The sequence below is a fragment of the Ctenopharyngodon idella genome, chromosome 19, assembly GCF_019924925.1.
Source record: "Ctenopharyngodon idella isolate HZGC_01 chromosome 19, HZGC01, whole genome shotgun sequence".
Lineage (NCBI taxonomy): Eukaryota > Metazoa > Chordata > Actinopteri > Cypriniformes > Xenocyprididae > Ctenopharyngodon > Ctenopharyngodon idella.
In genome coordinates, this window is record NC_067238.1 from 25,062,071 (window position 1) to 25,076,733 (window position 14,663).

The following is a 14,663-nucleotide window of genomic DNA, read 5'->3' on the forward strand; positions in this document are numbered from 1 at the left end:
GGCACAGTCTATTTCAGTTGCCTCAAAATTGTAACACGCTAACAATGCACCTGAACACACCTCATTTTCAGACCAGCACGCCCATGGGCGCACAAATGGGCGCAAATGCATTTGCTATTTAAACAATGTAGTGCAGGATGTGAAAATGATAACTGCATAGGGCTGAAACTAGCAAAAATCACTTGCGTTGCACCTGGCACTGCATTGCGCCGGGTGTATGATAGGGCCCTTCATGTCTGATATTGGGTCAGTTTCTGCTGGCATCCCTCAGGGCTCAATTTTAGGACCCTTACGTTTTAGTCTTTATTTATTCCCGCTTGGTCAGCTCTTATGAATTTTGGGTATCAAGTGTCACTTTTATGGCAATGACACACAAATCTATATTCACTGTAAACATGGTCAGAGTGAGGCTGTCTCATTGCTCACTAAATGTATCTCTGAGTTCATGGATGGCTAATAATTTTCTGTGCTTAAAAGGGGGTTAAGACTGAGGTCACGCTTATTGGTTCTCCTCAACAGCTCAGTAGGGCTGACCAAATTCGGGAAGCACATCTCTTGGCATTTTTAAAATGCATTAAGTTAGCTTATTGTTGATTGTGATAATCATTGCTGGTTCTTGTTTATTTTTATCCTCCTGTGCTCTTTTATAGTGCTATAGAAAATAAAGTTATTATTATTATGTGCACTTGCAGTCTTGTGAACTTACAATAGCCACTGTGTGTGCATGTCCATTAAGTCTACAAGACCGTATGGGTGTCTCATTTGTCATTTTAGGTTTTGTAACGGTGTCTGCGAGCCCTTTATGGCCGATATGCGCCCTTGATGCGCACTTTTCACAGCAGGCGTCTAGCCGACAACATTACGTCAAAAAATTGTGAACTCAGAGGAAGATTGTGAGGGCTTAGGGTTCCATTTGAGACAGGGCCATTATGTACATAAATAGACCAAGGTCACAATATTTAGACAGGCTGTGAGCCTTGTTTTGTTTTCAAACAGTTGATTATCACTTTCAAAAAAGTCCAGTACAAAAGTTACTGTGGCTCGCCAACTGCAGCAGTCACAGTTGCTAGGCGACAAAAGAGCAATCCCCGTTGGCTAGACCATCACATTTAACAAAGTTCGGTTCGACCTTCGCGGACTTTGAATCAGGATGCAGCTATAGAAACATACCATCCTACCCTATTTTTCTGCTAAAGTAAATGTTTGGAAATACCATGTAGAATATATGTATTTGCACAGTTTTACATCTCATATGCCAAATACTATACGTTTTAGATGTCAGTACATTAACAATGTATCTTTCAGAATCTTTGCAATCATACAAAAATGAAAGTTTGCAAGAATCAAACTTTATGTACCATACAAGTACATAAAATTATTAATGAGATCCTTTTGCTTATCCACACAAAGGTAGTGCTCTTTATCGGTCTTCTCCTGATGTTGAGCTGTTCCAAACAAGCCGTACTTTACCAGAGGCCTAAGAGTTATTTACCTGCTTTCCTTCACTGCAACTCCCCCTTGTGTTTCAGCCTTTGTTGATTCTACACATGGCTTGCTTCAATAGCACCTTGTTTGCAGAGACGGCAGAAGCTAAATCTGCTCGATTTGAGAGCTGTAAGGTAAACAAACAATGTATTTGGTTGAAGGTCACAGATGTAACTTAAATAAAAAATAGATGGAAAACATCTATTTATTCAGCATTTTGAGGTGAGATACGGTCATGTGTGCTGTAAAAGTGAGATATGATTAGCAGCAGATAGGGTCCGAATACTCGGCTCGCAATGAAAGCAATGCATAGAACAGTATTCCACACTATAATAATTTCATGCTCATTCAATATTAATTCGATGTCTTTGCTTGTGTGGCCGTGGCCCCGAGGGGATTTCAGCTCCTTTTTGTTTCAAGCCATCGTAGATTGTTTTTTTTCTTAGCCCCTGACTGATTCTGAATAGAAAGAGAGAACTGCCAGATCTGGAGCCCATGAGGAGTTGGAGCAGGATGACTCAAGGAGGATGACCTGATGTCTGGAGGACTGATGGAGAGATGTGTGGTGTGGGCTGGATGGATGCAGGGTTAATTTTCCAGAACCGACAGCCACCGTGAGTGACTGAGGACCACACGACTCACTTCAACATGTCATGTGAAGCTTCTGAGGCTTGTGACATCCGTGGGGTATTTCAGGAGCCTTCAGGCTAGTCACATCATGGCTGGATCTGAGTCCCAACAAACCAGCTCAGAACTGTCATCATTCAGCTGGCTGGAAAACTCTTGAAGCCAAAGGGTTGGAAATATCCTGGTCAGGGTTAGCATAGTTAACTGAAACTAAAACTATAAAAAGTAGAAATAAAATAGTCATTATTTACTCATTCTTTTGAAAGCCATTTGATTACTTTGTGCAAGAGAAATGTGAGAGATGGGTAATTGCTAAAAATCTTCCCCTTTGCCGTAGTTTTACAATTCCACTGTCACTTGCAATTGTACGGAGCCCCGCACATGACATGCAAGAAAAAAAATTAAATCATGCGCACGATTTACTATTTCGTTTCCTCGATTTACTAAAACGTGCGCACGATTTAGGCTACTATTTCATTCTCTCGATTTATGGGGGGGGGGGAAATACTATGGAAGTCAATGACTACCGTCAACTGTCTGGTTACCAGCAACATTCTTTAAAATATCTTTTTTTGTGTGTGTTTTTCAAAGAAGAAAGAAACTCATACAGGTTTGGAACAACATGAGGGTGAGTAAATGATGACAAAATTTTAATTTTTGGGTGAACTATCCCTTTAATAAAGCAATAAAGAAAGTTAGCAAAAAAATACAGCTTGCTAATTTTTTTTACCGATCAGTTTTGGTGAAAAACAATATTTAAGCAACTGTACAACACAAATGTCCCCCCATAGAGTTCTGCAGGGATGACATATTTTTATAGGTCAAAACCTGGAAACTAGCATTTTAGCACTTTCGGTTCTGTATTTTTTTCAGTGGGTTTTTGGTTAAATGCCTGAAATAAGGTCTGTGGGGAACACAATCTCAAAATATTTTACGTTTTATTCTATGATATAAAATACATCAGTAATACCCCCGTGATTTTTTAAAGCTTTTATTTTTCTTGAAAAAGGCAATTGCTAACAAGTGGCTAAATGGGTATAGAGGTTGTCGGAGACATTAAAATTCATTAGCCGATAACCTGCTTTCATTTCAAAATTCATAAGTTGTGTTCATTTGTGAAGATTATCACGATGAACAAAACATGTAAGAATCATAAACTTGGTCACAATGCTTTTTTTCTGCAATAATCCAAAAGCCAATGCAAAATCCTATTTGTTTTTTTGTCAAGGGAATCAGGGTGATGCTAACTTCCTGATTTGAAAAAAATAAGCTCTAATGCTTTCCTGTACACCATCTAGCGCTTCAAACTCCAATTCAGTAGGTGGCAGAAAAGCACCTTTTATGTTGGTTTGCCAACCACCATTAACACTAATAGAAGTGAACATCTCCGCCAACTGCTGGACAGAAATTTTAATTATTTCCAGTTAAAAAATATAGATTTTTATTATACTTTGTTTTTCTCTAATTTTTATTTTATTTTATTTTATTATTTGCTAACTATTTTTATTAAAAATGTTATATGCCTCTCGGTCAGAACAAGCAAGAAAATAAATCTATAAACAGCATATATCTATAAACAGCAGAATGCAAAAATATGGTAGTGTTAGCGACGAAATGAGTGCTGTTCTCTTCTATTTTAAGCAGCATGAAACAGGGTGAGCCTTCAGCACATTCACTAATGAACAGAGCATCTGTTTGCTCAAACACATACAGGTCGAAGGCTCAGTATGCTGAAACAGCACTGAGACACATTTACAACATCCTCTGGCTCCCTCTGTGCAAGAGTTGCTGGGAAAATGAGTTGTCTGCGAATTCATCAGCTTCAACCTGAAGTCTTGAGTTTGGACAATATTTTGCTCACATTAAAGACAGCCAAGCATCTGTCTGAGTGCAGTGGAAGAGTGGAAGTCTCTTACTGATGGTGAACCTTGCAGGTGATGGATGTGACAGGGAGTTGGACTCTGCTGGAACTCTCCACAGACACTTAACCATATTGATCAGGTTGTTTGTTGGGGGTTGTTGCTGTACAGTCAGTAGGGAAGCAGGCCTCAGGAGGTAGTCAATCTGCCTCCGACAAGATGAAGGTGGGGCCAGAAATTTGAGAGCTTTTATTTTGCTTGACAAAAGAGCTAAATAGGATGATATAGGGACTGTAATACTGTTCTTTTGAGCTTTCTATTCATCATAGAATCCACACTTCATTAAACAGCAGAACCATTTTTAACTAATAATAATAAGAAGAAGCAGAAGAAGAAGAAAGGTTTCAAATCATCATATTAAATATTAATATAATTAACACCGAAGACTAGAGTATGGCCTCTAAAAACGGAGCTTTGTCATTACAGAAACAATAAATAATGTAAAATATAATAAATTATTCACTTATTTCAAAATAGTACTATTTTTGACTGCAATTTTTATCAAATTAATGTAACATTTTTTTATTATACAAAATTTGTATTATATATATATATATATATATATATATATATATATAAATGTAACATTTGATATACAGTATATATAAATAAATAATATAAATATGATATATTAATATAAATATAATAATTATAAATGACATATTTGTTATATAAACATTTTAATATATATATATATATATATACACACACACATGTTTGTATGTCTAAAATACAATGAAATAGAAAAATTCTAATAATATTTTACAATAGTAATGTTTTTGACTGCAGTTTTGATCAAATTAATGTAACATAAATTAAACATTTGATATACAGTATATATATATATAATATTAATATATTAATATAAATATAATAATTGTATATATATATACAGTACATACAGTATATGTTTGTGTGTAAAATACAATGAAATAGAAAAAATCTAATATATTACAATAGTATATATACATAAATTATATATATATATATATATACACACATAAATTAAACATTTGATATCCTATATATTATACAGTATATATATATATATATATATATATATATAATTATAAATGTTATATTTATTATATAAATATTTTCATTATATATATGTGTGTGTGTGCATAATACAATGAAATAGAACAATTTTAATAATATTTCACAATATTAAGTTTTTTGATTATAAATTAATTTGTCACAAGGCAGGACTAAGCAAAAAGTGCAAAAAAGCTAAACAGCAATTAACATGGTGAAAAACTTGAAAAAAGTAAGTTATGCACAGTTCTATTAGCCATGTTTCTGAGATCAGTATAACAACATCTCTCAGCGGTGAACACATAATCTTTGCAGTCCTGCAAAAATCTTGGAATATTAACATGCTAGGAAATTTTTGCCCTGAAACTGTGGCTATAAATGTAGTGATCTGAAACTAAGAATTCTTCTAAATCTCAATTCTGACCTATTTGTTATAGGCCACTCTCTTGTCTTCCCAACAATTTAATCCTTAATCTGTATGTAATCTAGAGGACGGTATAGGGAAAGAATCTCTAAGCAGGATAAATGAAACAGCTAAGAGAGGTCAAGAAGTGTCATTATTTTAGGGTTGGTCCATCACAGATTTGACACATAGTTGTCAATAGAAATAGGTTTATTTATGTCAAGATACACAAAAAAGTCCACCCATCTGACTTCTTTATATTTTAAGGTAATTTCCATGCCAGAATTAATTTCATAAACTCTTTGCCTCGGCTAGCTAGTGTAAAGGACTGTTCTGTGGATGTACATTGGATCAATAATACACATTTTCTCTTAAATCTATTGACAACACAACTGAATTCATGTGCTGTATGAATTGAGTTTACCTCCATATAGAATATACATTTTATACAGCCTGCTGTAAATGGGGTGATAATCAATCATACAATAGTTGGTATGCATGGGATTCACAAAACTGGGACTTCTGACAAAGCAAGCAATTCTTCAACAGCCCTGAAACCTTCCCAACTCCATATGCGTGCCAGAAACAAATAAGAACAATTGCATCTTTTTACATATGGAAATACATCACAGCTTATGGCCCCTTTTTCAACAGACCACCAAGACTCAAGAGGCTGTGATTACACTGTGATTAGTCTTGTGCTGGTATTTTTCAAGGTCAACAGCATTCATGTTCTGCTTTCTAATAGTGTTCCTAAAAGTGTGTATTATTTGTCCTCCTGAAACTACTCTTTTGGGCACAGGCCTGCTCTGGAAGTGCAAAAGCTGCAGTCTCCGAGCTCAAAAAGGTTTGAAAGCTCTGAGAGCATAGAAGTTAATCACTGCAATTTCATTTCCAATTTTGGTGAGAGACTTGAGGGACCTTCCCCAGAGATGGAAGCTGTCTTACCGGTGGAATCACAGAGAAAAGGTATGAGGCCTACAGAATGGCTTTAGCAGCTCATAGAGTATTCACCAGAGCACGACCACTGAAATTTGAGCCTGTGCTTAGCTGCGATGACTTTGCCAGTGCTCCACTTATGAGCAAAATTTCTGTTTTTCCACCCAGAATGACACTGCTCAGGTGACACTTGAGTGTGTAAAAAAGAGCTGTAGTGCTAAAAAGGGACATCATGTTAATGGTACACTATGTAACTTTTTTTTGGTTCAAAATATAAAAAAATGTCAATACATCATCAATCCTTCTTCCAAAACGTGTTTTTGTCTTACCCTGATTCACTATAGTGAGCCTGCTAAAAGTGTTTATGTTTTAGACCTGATGAGATGGTTTTTGTGGGAAATTGCATACATACGTCACTCGTGTGCATGTCTCGTCATATCCATAAATAGAGAAAAGTTGCTCTGGCTACTTTGACGTGTGTATGGTGTGGCAGTGGCATTGGTTAGTTATCACAACGAGCAAGACAGGTTGACATGAAGAATGCTAAATCTCAAACCATCACCTGTTTAAAAAAAAACGCAGAACAGAGGAGAGTCTGCTGGCAAAATGAGAATGTGAGCTCGTAATAAAACAAGAATCAACATTACTCAACAGGTGAGTAAAGTATATTATTGAACAGATAAATTTCCATATGTTGCTCACTAACAGAGTTCATTGTAAAGCATTATCTATTGTATAGAGTCTTTTTAATATGGTTGTTATAGCACTGTGCTGGAATTTATTTTCAAGGATATACCATGTCTATAAATGGTTATAGCAACAGCTAGTCATCTTGATCCTTTCCATCTAAACTGGTTATATCTCTTAAGTCGTGTTTTATGAGCAGTAGGATAATCTTTCTTTCTTTTTTTAGTTATGATAAAGAATCATTTTCATCCACACAGTCATGCAGAGCAGAAGCACAGCCAAAACAATGTTCTTCCTCAAAATGCATGCAGTTTTGTTTTTTAACCACTAGAGGGCCAAAAGTTACATAGTGTACCTTTAAATTTGATTCAGTACAGAAACTTCAATAAGTCAGTCTTTTCTGCCCACCAATGTTGCTTTTTAAATACAGTAAAAACAGTAATATTGTGAAATATTACAATATAAAATAAAAGTTTCCTTTTTAAATAATTTTAAATATGCAAATTATTCCTTTTATGGCAAAGCTGAATTTTCAGCATTACGCCAGTCTTCAGTGTCACATGATCCTTCAGAAATCATTCTAATATGCTGATTTGCTGCTCAAGAAACATATTAATATCAATGCCGAAAACAGTTGAACTGCTTCATATTTTTTTGGAAACTGTGATACATTTTTTTTAGGATTCTTTGATCAATAGAATGTTCAAAAGAACAGCATTTATTTGAAATAGAAATCTTATGCCAATGCGTTTACTGACACTTTTGATTAATTTAATGCATCCATGCTAAATAAAAGCATTAATTTCTTTAAAAAAAATCTTACTGACCCCAAACTTTTTAAACTTTACATTTTCCTGATTCCAAATTCTGTTATCCTGTAGAAATTACATGCCATAAATCAAATGTTTTAATGAATATTTGCTGAAATATCACTTACAGATAATCTGATAACATTTTATGATATAATTTCCTAAACAAATGGCTGGACCTGGAGAGATCTTGTGGCATGGCTACTTCATAAGGCTTCATTTTTCATTCACGCTGTTTTAAATATCTGACATTCAAAATTCAGGATGCATCCAGCAGGAATGCATTGTCAGTGCTGCACTGAAGAATGTCCTCAGGCTGTCCCATTAATCTCTATTAAGTGGAGACATGTCAGACAGGACTGTGTGTGTGTGTGTGTGGCAAGTCGGCAGATAGCTGTGTGTTCACCTGCATCAAGTGTGGACTTCCCAGGATCTTCAGGGCATAAATGAATCCAGGTTCTTTAAGACGTCACCACAAAAGAAAAAAAAAGCATAAGATGTATAAGTTGAGATAATAAAGGATAATTTGTTTTCCTTCTATATAATAAATACTGTACTTTTAGACTATATTGTCTATATATGTTCATTCTATCTCACAATATATATTTGTCAATCTATCTCACAAAATATAGTATCAAAAGCGGGGGGTCATTTTTTATTTTTAATTTTTAAAGAAATTAATACTTTTATTTAGCAAGGATACATTAAATTGTTCAAACGTGACAGTAAAGACTTTAATATCGATAAAAATGTATTGGTTTTCACAAAAATATGAAGGAGCACAACTGTTTTTGACATTGATAATAATGAGAAATGCTTTTTGAGCACCAAATCAGCATATTAGAATGATTTCTGAAGGATCATGAGACACTGAAGACTAAAAAAATTTAGCTTTGCTATCACATGAATAAATTACATTTTTAAATATATTTAAATATAAAACAGTTAATGTTTCTATAATCGTTTAGCTTGATCTTCCCACTTTCTGTGTCCCTGTATTTTAATCCACCACATTTGTGCTTGAGTTTCTTATCATATTCTCTAGCAGAAAAGAGGGAGGTGTCTCGCATAAAGCAAACAGATGGGACAACAACTTGACCTATTTCTTCATCTAGAAATCACACAACAGAAAATAATACACAAACAGTGGTGAACGAAGCCAGTAAGGCTAAGTATAGTGCTTGAACCAGTGAGATAAGAGCCCTCAGTTTACCAATACGCTGACGGTGCACTCCGGTGCTGGGCTGTTTTTATGATTTATTGTATTAGGACTCTATGGTACTCATATTTATAGCGCTCTTATCATTTGTATCATACTTGTTTAATGGTGTCAGAGCTCTACTATGATGCAGTGAATTGCATCTATCTATCTATCTAATCTGTTTTCACTATTCTTAGTCACCTTTTAGCTTTTTTGCAGTTCACTGAAATAGTCCTGCTGGTGTGAAAATTCAAATTTTATAAATATTAATATTCCATGTAGTCTCATAATTAATATTTTCTCATGAAAAACGGCATGTACGATTAAAGAGAATCAGAAAATGATGTTTAAAATAGTATTAGATTAAGTACAGCATGTCATACTGCAGGGCACATTTGAATATGTGAACCTCCTTAATACAGTATGCAAAAACACAATATGATGAATGTATCAGGCTACATCCAGGAATATATTTATTCTACTACATACCTTACTTCATCTATGGTCGAGTTCAAGCAAATTCTCATTGAAAACAGTACACAAAAACTTCCCATTTACAATCATTTAAATGCAAGTAGTACGTTGCTTTTCTGTTTCCTTGCTTGGTAATTATGTGTAAAACATATTTAGATATCCATTTCAACAATGTTGTTAATATTAACATATGTTAATTCAAGCTTAGGTTAGCCTGAAATATGAAACGAGGTGCTGACAGTAAGCAAAGCCACGCAGAGTTGGTGTTTTTCAGCACCACGGACAGAAACGTTGAAATTGGCCTAATCTCGCGTGTCTTCAGCCAGAGGCGGAATATGCGCCAAAAGCTGGTTTGCCAACCGTCATAAAAAGGTCAAAGAAGAAGTCTTCAGCCAGATGTGACTTCCGGTGAGTAGAATATCATATTTCCATAGCAAAACAAATCTAGCTAAACTCTAATTGCCCGAGAGGCGCATATTTTAAGCTCAGTTAGAACTGATGCACAGTAACTTGAGAGAAAAGTGAACTTTATTCACATACGGGGCTGTTATAGCTAGGTGGCAGTGTTTATTTTGCTGTAGGCTTCTGTCGATGGCCAAAAAACAATGTGTAATATGATTTGACTTAATTGTAAGGTGTCAACTCTTTGCTCGCGGATGAATCTTTAAAACTAGCTTACATGACACTCGACGCCGCTCCTGTTTTGTTTATGTTCTGAATACATATTTTTATATAAAGCACTCTGTTGGGCTCAGGTGGGCAATTTACCTTACACATTACCTCAGAGGGGACAGTATTGAATGCGTTACGAGTGAACAGCTCCCTTGTCGGTCTGTCGGTCGGTTGTTTTTGAGTGAACATCGCTCGCTGTGGAGAATGTTTTCTGCCTGTGTCGCGCGCGCTCACACACGCGCGCACGCATACATGCACAGCGCAGCAAGCGCGCGAAAGAAGTGAAGCGCATCCGCCGAAGCAGCAGCATCGGAGTTGCACGGATATCCTCACTCGGATTGCTTTTACATACCGCCACCTCACCTATGCGCTTTCCACATAGGGATGCAACTCCTCAACTGCCTGGAATATATTCGGCTGTTACATTCGCAATAGCGGTTGACTCAAATCAGAGCGCGCGCACCTCTGCGTAACGCACAGGCGGTTGATTGTTGTGTGCGCATTTGGTGGTCTATTGGAGGTGAAAGGAAGGATTGGGTCGGATAGGATTTGATAAGGACCTGTGCGGAACACTAACAGGGGAAGCAGCTCAGTTTATAACCCCTGCGACTGGACACCCTCTGGTTTTACGCATCATTTCTACTCTCGAGATCGAGTGCGCGTGAGCCTCTACAATTGCATATCATGTCTTTTCTCTTTGACTGATCGCAACATCCAAGAGGAACCTAAAGACTGCGATGCCAGGACAGTGAGAAGGTGGATCTCAGTTGTTCGGTAGCATGGCTCCGTCCCGGAGGGACTGCAGATGTGACATGATCTTTCTGTCGGGATGCCTACTCCTGTCCGTCTGGGGATTTCAACCTGCATTGGCGAAGGTTTGCAACGATTACACAAGGCACGGCCTGGACAACAACTGGTACATGAGGGATGGTGAGAAGTTGCCCATCATGGTCCTGATGCCGATGAATGAATCAGCGCTGATGAGCAGCATCAGTCAAGGCATCGAGCCGGCCGTTCAGCTGGCCATCCAGCACATCCGCGAGTCCAGGCAGTACTCCTTCTCACTCATCACCAAAATCTACGACACTGAGGTAAATGAGTCCGTTAACGTGTACGTGCATGTTGCGGGGGTAAACTGCGGGCAGTGTGCGTTCGGCGCGCGCTCATGTGGAAAACGCGATTTTTCTGGGGTTTGTGCAATGTCGAGCGATTGTTTTCTGTCAGATGTTTGGAGGAGGCAAAACCTATCAAGTTGGTGTTAGAGAAGTGTACAGGTGTTGCATAGTCTTGATGAGCTGCGCACGTGCCAGTGGCTCGTGCCGTTCTTACATCGTTGGTCAGTTACCTACAGAAAATCAATTCTCTTGATAGATTAGTATTCCTCTTCATTTTGTCTGTGGTTTGTGGCTGTTTTATTCAGCACTCTCAGTTCTACATCTGAAAGCTAGTACACAAACCTGTTAATACATGTAGACTGGTATACGTAACAAAAGTAATATTTTCCTTGCTATTATTAAAGTTCTGTTTTAAACCCTGCTGAAAAAACAAACAAACAAACAAACAAACAAAAAAAAAACAGCATAAACCAGCCTAAGATGGTTTGTTGGTCTTAGCTGGTTTAGGCTGGTCTTCTAGCTATTGAAAGTGCCTAGGAGGAAAAAATCTGGCCTGAAGAGACCAGCTAAAACCAACAAAGTATTTTAGGCTGGCTTAAGATGTGTGTGTGTGTGTGTTTTCAGCAAGGTAGTGTTGGTTTTCCTTATACCTGAAGATGGCAGTAATTAATTTAACCGTCTTTTTTCTCTACATGACCCAAGGATGAATACAAATTTTGAGTACTTAATACAAATTTTAAGTATCAGTAATACCAAATGGAACAAACGTAGTAAATGGATCATTGAACCTTTTGTTACTCGTTGCCCATGATGTTGTCATATCGATGTAAATCCAACCTATAACAAAGGTCATTTAATATGACATGATAGTTTATAGTTCTGCAGCACTAATAACATATATTGTCTAAGTTAATGAAATCTTAATAAATCTAAGTGACTAACTTGTTAACTGATTAAAAAAGGTATTTAGCCTAAATAAGACAGTGGGCAAAGGGTAGGCCCACAGGTAATTCTTTTAATAAAGTGTATATTAAATTTCATGCTCTTATTGTTTTTTTTTTGGTTTTTTTTTTGTGTGACAGTAACAACTGAGGAAATGTGAAAATTACTCCTTTGTGCACAAGGCACTTTTTGGCATCTCACTATCTACTATTTGTGGTGGTGTGATAACCCGGGGAGAAGAGAAGCTAAGCTAATCAATCAGTATTTATCACCATATTTTCATATGTGTTACAACAGGGAAATGAGAAAGCGCGGGAAAACGGGTAGCACAACGTTTGCGTAATTATCAAAGTGTAAATTACCAAGGCGTTAAAATATCCGTGGAAGCTATCTCACTAGATTTAAAACAGACTGTCGCTACATGCTCCCATGCATGCTTTAAGCTGAAGCATTTGAGATGAAGGTCCATGACCTCTGATGTCCAGTGAATCTTTAGCAATCTATTGTGCATTGATTGTCATATTGATTTACCAGCATTTTGTTAAACAAAACTGTTTCTTTGAATTGTTGCTGTCTTTCATTGTTGCTGTCTTTGCTTTGATTTTTGGACATGATGAATTTATGCATCTGAAAGTCTGTAAGTAATATTCTTTTACACTCTCTGTAATAATGAGCTGAATATATCAATATTTGAAGCTTACAGCAGCAAGATGAACAGATTTCAGTTCAGACATTCTTAGATCTAACATGTAATCTAACAAGATCTAAGAAGTAACCATGCTTGCATGCATTAATGTATTTATGTAAATGAGAATAGGCCACTAGAACACTTTGTATATGCAAGGGAAGGGTGAATGACAGACTTATTACTGGCGTTTGTCCAATAAAAAATGTGCCAACTCCAGGAAAGCCAGGCTATATAGAAAATCGAATTTTATACATATAACTTTAACTTAAGGCTTAAAGGTCTAAATCATAACCCTCACTTAAAACTGTTTGAATCAAGAAAACTAAAATGATTTGGCTGATTTTGGCTGATTTATGAACCTCTTAAAGGCACAATATGTATATTTTTGATTAAAATATCCAAAAACCACTAGAACAATGTTATATATTTTGTTGACTTGTGTACTTACATTATCCCAAATGTTTCCAAGAATGTTTAAATCCAGAGAAATAAGTAATTTTAAAAAGGACACGGTCCATGCGTCGCCTATCAATGACATCATACCTGCGTTACCCTTGGTTTCTGGTTTTAATATATTATGTGTTTTATTAGACAGGTGAGCAGCTGTTTGGATGGATACATTCATTGACAGAAAACAAATTATATTATATAGCTCAACACAGTAAGTCTTGTTGTTTAAATCTCGCTTTCTTGATTTACAGCGAGTACCATGTTTTACCATGCCTAATATCGATCTAGCTTACTGCAGTGTGTGTCTCATACTATCCGTCGAGCAAACTCAGAGTAGCACTATAACAACTTTCAACACACAAATGTATCTAATATGATAAAACAGCGCTGCTTTACCTCACATACGCTTGACTGGAAGAAGCGGAAGTGGCGACTGCGGCATAATAAAAGTTCCGCTGCTGTGTGTCGCGTTCGTCTCTCATTAGCAATCGCTCCTGCTCTGCTTCATACTACAGTAACGTTAATAATCTCATCCATAAACATGATTTCTGCCTGTGTCCCATCCCAATTCTTTTCCACCGCTGTAGATGTAGACACCTCCCGTGATTCCGCGTAATCAAGGCATCATCAACCTACGCCTTTGTTTTGAATAAGCGACCTCTAGCGGTGAAAATTTACATAGTGTGCCTTTAATAGTGTTGACCACTTTAGATGTCCTCACAAGATAGTTTATCACATGTTTTGTTGTGTTTGTAGCATCATTTTCAAACATTTGGCCATCACAAGTATAGCCAACCTGTGTATACACACACTGACACGATGCTCGCAAACTGTAAACAAAGCAAACAGTAGTAGCAGTGCGTATGCATGCAAGGATTTAACAGGGCAGATGTAAGTAATCAGTCCCAGAGCAGAGGCTCTTTATCCCTTTATCCCCTCTCAACGCATCCCCAGACAGGCAGAACCCATCCGTTCGCCTGCGCCTGGGTGCTGCTGGCCGTGCCCACAGCGCTTAGCCTTTCACAGATCCACTTGAAAGATCTGGAAAGAAATTAAAGAGAGAAGCCCACGTAACATTTGCACTGCGAAGGACCCCCTCAGTATCTTCAGTGGACTGGAGATCATTAATTGTATTAAAGGTCACGGTTTGGTCTTAGATCATCCTGACAGCAGGGATGCCCATCGTTTTTGTAGGGGTCCACTTTCATCTGTGGTAA

General features: G+C 37.0%; 1 protein-coding gene across 1 annotated transcript in view; it reads left to right on the forward strand.

Moving 5' to 3' along the window:
- Positions 1-10,237: 10,237 nt before the first annotated feature.
- gabbr2 (gamma-aminobutyric acid (GABA) B receptor, 2) overlaps positions 10,238-14,663 on the forward strand; it is a 208,568-nt gene continuing 204,142 nt past the window's right edge. The window contains exon 1 of the mRNA XM_051871938.1: positions 10,238-11,342. Coding sequence (XP_051727898.1) covers positions 11,031-11,342 — 312 coding nt within the window. The 5' untranslated portion in view covers positions 10,238-11,030. The remainder of the gene's footprint in view (positions 11,343-14,663) is intronic.